The sequence below is a fragment of the Pteropus vampyrus genome, unplaced genomic scaffold (genome assembly GCF_000151845.1).
Source record: "Pteropus vampyrus isolate Shadow unplaced genomic scaffold, Pvam_2.0 Scaffold146, whole genome shotgun sequence".
Taxonomy (NCBI): Eukaryota; Metazoa; Chordata; class Mammalia; order Chiroptera; family Pteropodidae; genus Pteropus; species Pteropus vampyrus.
Genome location: NW_011888927.1, coordinates 4791789 through 4797396, shown reverse-complemented (window position 1 = coordinate 4797396; position 5608 = coordinate 4791789). Strand labels below are relative to the sequence as shown.

General features: G+C 31.0%; 1 protein-coding gene across 2 annotated transcripts in view; it reads right to left on the bottom strand.

The window, feature by feature from the left end:
• The window catches only part of PGAP1 (post-GPI attachment to proteins 1), a 55209-nt gene extending 50412 nt beyond the window's left edge, over window positions 1–4797 (bottom strand). For both annotated transcript variants that reach the window (XM_023535980.1, XM_023535981.1), the window contains exons 1-3: window positions 4704–4797; window positions 1571–1617; window positions 1139–1190 (exon numbers count right to left, since the gene is read on the bottom strand). In XM_023535980.1, coding sequence (XP_023391748.1) covers window positions 1139–1190; window positions 1571–1617; window positions 4704–4709 — 105 coding nt within the window. In that variant the 5' untranslated portion in view covers window positions 4710–4797. The remainder of the gene's footprint in view (window positions 1–1138; window positions 1191–1570; window positions 1618–4703) is intronic.
• Window positions 4798–5608: the final 811 nt, after the last annotated feature.

Below are 5608 nucleotides of genomic sequence, written 5' to 3'. Positions count from 1 at the left end.
ACATCCAGATTGGATATTCAAGAAAATGATTAATATACTTCATGAACGATTGATCAGTAAGTATGTACTAATACTTTTGTTTGCTCCTGCCTAGAAGATTAGGATAAAACCAACGAGGGACCTTAAACATGTTCATGTTAGTCAAATTACTTCCCTACAATATCTGTTTCATAAGTACAAAGCCACATAAAATATGCACAAAGTAAAACTGACCGGAAAGACAGAAAAAAAATTGCAACCATTCCAAAGTCAAGTGTAAGTAGCTTGCAATTATTCATTCTGTCGCCATTCTTCTCAGTATGTTTAAGTTCCTCTGTGTTGGTGTGACAGAGTTGACTATGTATATGGATAAATGTGAATATTCGTATCACAACAGAGTAATTAAGTTGCACTGGGAGATGACTGGGATCAACCAGATGACTTCACTTTCAAGTCTATGAGTCTAGAATTCGTTATGAAAATATATTTTATTTTTCAAGTACAGATTTATTTGAATACTGAGAACAATACATCGTGGCATGAGATTATCAGTTACTATAAATACAATTTAAAAATTGGAATAAATATTTTCATCAAATTTCAGAATTATTTTACTTTCTCAACAATAGTTTTTGAGATGCAAATTAGCCTGTTGTAAAAAGAATTGTTGACTTACCAGAGTTGCTTAAGGAAATCACTAACAATTATTAAATAAATCCCAAGGAGTACTAGAAAAAGTAGTTATCAAAGTGCTTGACCACAAAGTGATGTTGAAGTTTATCTGGAAAATTACCATGTCTCTTTGACATGCTCCCTTCCCTACTGTAGGCTCTTCCCCAAAACAAATTCTGAGCATACTACTCATCATATATTCAGACAGATCATTCCAAATATACCTTCAAATTGAATTTTAAAAATTTACCTAGCTCTTGATATGATTCTATAACATATAAATTTAATTTTGTTTAGAGTATTGTTAAATATTCTAAACAAAAAAATCATGTCATTTTCCATTAAATATCTCTATTTCTAAAACATAGATTAGCAAATCTCAAGCTTATTTATTACCTATGTGAATTAATAAAAGAGCACATTCTAAAATGCCTATAGGCTCAAGTATGTTTTACCTAAATATTAAAATTCTAAGACCATAATTTACCTTAATTGTTGGCAGCAGTTCAGCTTTCCATGATAAATCAACCCCTTGCTGGCTATAAAATAAATGTAAAAATATAATTAAAGAACAAATATATCAAAGTATTATAAATCATAAATAAGCTTCAGAGGAAAAAGAAACCATCTACAGACCTATCAGAGAAAGTTTAATGAAATAAAGTCTAATAATTTAATCCAATATATTCTATCCACAGTCCTTTTGAAAACAAAATAATTTTTTCCTAGCAACCAAATATTTCAATGTTTACAAAAATTACTAGTATGTCAATTTCCTTTACTTATTACTTTAAAATCAATACTATAATTTACTATATCAACAAAATGAGCTTAAAAATGTATGAAGCTATTCTGAAAGTGTTATGTGAGTATTGTTTATGTTGACAAAAAAGGAACAATGAAGGTTTAAAACACTTACCACATAGAAGTGCTATTTATGCAGCCAAAAATCCAACTATTTGTATCCTGTTGATTAACACAAAGCACACTAAATATTGTAGAAAATAATTACGTAAAACAGGAATCGTTAATACTTTACTGTCATATGATAGGGTCAGTAGGCACAATGGAAACAAAAAATAGCAACTTATTATTTAGGAACATATCCAAGGTATTCTAAAAAGTCAGATAGATCAAGAGTAAGTGAAGAAGTCTAATGTCAATAAAATAGGTAAGCAAGTAACCCAGAGTAGCAGCATGAGAAGAGTGACCTGATGGGACTCTCTCTACATCATATTACCTAAGCATTAAGAGTGACCTGATGGGACTCTCTCTACATCATATTACCTAAGCATTAAGAGTGACCTGATGGGACTCTCTCTACATCATATTACCTAAGCATTTCTAATTACTTAATCAACACTTTGAGTTTGGCAATGTCTGCATTTTAATTAGGTAGTTACACAGTAAGTGACCTACATTTTAACAAAATGAACAACTAAAGGTGGACTTATATACAAACAATGACAACAAATATCCAGAGCCAAATAATTAAAAATAATAATCTAAGTATAGCCTTTTAGTTTATCATTTGAGTTCCCATTTTATTACCAGGTAGATAACTTCCATGCAACTGAGAATGTTTTTGATTGCAGCACAATTCTCAATTTGCATCTCAAAAAAAATTGTTGAGAAAGTAAAATAATTCTAAAATTTGATGAAAATATTTATTCTAATTTTTAAATTATATTTATTATAACTGATAATCTCATGCCAGGAGATATAGTTCCCCTTGAGCCAGGGGCTCAAGGCTGAAGCTAGTTATTACTTTATCAGCACAGCATGGGAATGCTGCAGAGATGGTTGTGATATTTTAACAATATTATATATTCAGCTTCACTCATTTAATAGAAGTATGACCTATGATCTTCACTCCAAGGAAGTAGTAAGAGCAATGCTCCCAAGATTTGATGATCCAACTACTAAAATCCTACCAGGGCATAAGATGATGAGAAACACTTCTCAGCCACATAAATATAAATTTTTCCTTAGCATAGCACAATGAAAAAAATAATAATCCTTTCATTAAACTAATATTTATAAAGTCCATTCCACGGCCAAGGAATTATGCCCTCAGAGAAAAGAAAAGGATAAATCAGGCAGATATAGTTGCTGCCCTCATGAAACTTAAATTAAACTTTAAGACATTTTTCAAGAATACAGAAAAAAAAGCGAAAGGAAACAAACAAAAAGCAATATAGTGTTTCTCTGCTCTCCACTGCTAAAAAAAAACTTGCATGACTTCTGCATCAGTTACCTTGGAACAGTAACATATTATTATAAAGCAAGGCAACAAAACAGATCTGCATAGCTTAGACAAAGAAAATCTAACAGCCTTTCAAGCTCTAACCCACTTTTGTAATAGGTTTTTGCAGCTACTAAGCGAGCCTATCCTCAAAGATAGTCCTTATTATAAAAATTGCCAATATTCCACACTATTTACTTCAATGCATAAGGAATTCTGATTCATTCATCGATGAATTGAATAAAGTATTATTCAAGCCCACCCTAAAACATTGTGTTGATATAACCTAGAAGATGTCAAAAGAACAATTTCAGGCCATCTAGTAAACATCCCTAACTAAATACAAAAATTGTATTAAAAATCTTGGAAAAAGTCACCTAGGAATTGCCAACTAATGCCAGAAACATACAGAAAAGAAAATGCTACTTGATCATAAAATGTACCATTCTAAAACAAACAAATGAACAAACAACAACAACAAAAAAAACTGTCTACAGGCCTCAGTGGCTGCTAAAATCATTAGGTAAAAGACTGATGAGGAACATTATAATAGATGGCTCATACTGACACAACCTAAGTCCACTGATAAATCTTTATGTCACTAAAAGTGGGACAACCAGATAGTATATAACCCCCAATAAGACACACAGCTCTAGTTATAAAACATTCTTACCACAAAAAATTAATCTGAATCTAATCAAGATTTTAGATCTACCAGTTTACAAAAAACATAAGGGAAAGAATCACATGTTAAAAGATACCACAAGAACATAATTAGCTAAATCCAGAATGTGGGAAATTCTATAGAGCACATAATCTTTCTTGAATAAATAAATGCCATGGTGGAAAGAGAGAGCTGTTATAAAACAGACTTAAGATCCATGAATCAAATGCAATGTAAGCACTTTGGATTCTGATTCAAATAAACTAACTTAAAATGTAATTGAACAGAGGAAAATTGAACATAGACTGGATATCACAGGATTAAGAAATTAGTAATTTCTTTCGGACGAAATAATGGTGGTATGGTAATGTGTAAAATTCTTATCTGATAGAAAAACATATTGAATTACTTATGAATGAAAAGATAAAATGCCTGGAAATTGCTTCAAAAAAATTCTTCAGTCAAAATAAAAAAGTGAGGAAGGAACAAAATGAAGTGAGAATGGCAGAGCCTTGATAACTGTTAAAGCTGTATGTGATAGTTACATGAGCATATGTATAATTTATTGTATTCTCTCTCTACTTTTGTATGTTTGAAAGCTTCTATAATAAAAGTTGAAAATATTTTTTTAAATTTACCATATGACCTTATGCTAATAAATACCCATGGATCTTACTTATAGTAAAGGGATCTTCTAATAAGCCAAATGCATAATTTGCACTTTGGTAAGGATTTTTCTCAACATAATATAGATACTTTGATTTGAAATTGAGTAGTGAGTATAAATGTTAAGCCATCACTCTTAAGGCCAGATTCTCTTGGGATAAACTGCCCATCCAGATTTTAAGCTGAGAGATGCTAGTCTCTGTGAGAGATGCCAAATTCTGGTAATCCCATTAAAATTAGTATTCATTAGCACCTAGCCCACAATGCTTGCCAACTATCTTTTCTAAAGGCTTTATATATACCAATGGCAGTATCTAGCAACTAAGTGACATATTAGATCCTAGTATATTATCAGCTACAGAAACATTTTGATGAATACTTTTCAATCAAAACTGCATTCCAGACAAATATTTTCCCACTAATTAGATTTATAGTACAGTTAGCCTTATAATTTACATTAAATATAAATTATCTTACCAGCATGGTGCTCTGACAATAGGCATGAGTATAGGTTTTTCTATGATTTGCAAGAGGAAATGTAAAGTATATTTTATCAGATTCCTAAAAAAAGAGAGAAAACAATAAAACTATCATGATAGTGAATATTTTCATCATTTAAAAATCCAGACAAGGCAAATGGTAATTATTCTAATTCTATTATTTCTGATGTTGTTGAGAACCAGTATTCTAGGATTGGGAAGATACATAAGATAGATCAGATACAAACCCTGTAGTCCTGAATTTGTCTTAATAGTATCAGTATGAATACATGTGTTTTATTTTGTTTGGTTTGGTTTTTGGCTTTATGATCAAGATAAATATCTTTCTTGGCTCTGTCCACTGAAAAGGCCTAGAAATGCTAACCCACTAGCCATAAACATCTCTAGTGCACAGATTATGGTTTGCCATTTCCCAAATATTGGAAGAGTTCCTTAGAAGAAAAAAGCTGATTCAAGGTCTAAGGCAGGAGATACAGAAAAGGGGCTAAAATACCTTCTCATATGAGATAGTGAGAAAATTATCAAAGACAATTAAAGAGCAGCTGTATTAAAAAGATTCTGAAGCCTAACTTGAAACAGCTTATACTGGTCAAAGACAGAACAATTCTAATATTAATTTTAGTATGAAAGATAGAATAATTTCAGTGTTTTAGTTTAGAAAGAAACACATATAACCTTAAATACAAGAGTTCATAATAATATTGGAGGTGGGGAGACACAAAACCTCTATGGTCACTGATGAAGGATGTTTGTGAACCAACTTATTATTCTGAAAACCAGTAAATATAAAATCCAAAGATCTAAGCAATTATCATTTCCTTTATGATTTGTTCCATTTTTGATAAATTAAGTAGATGAGTTTTCCTAAATAGTGTTCCAGTT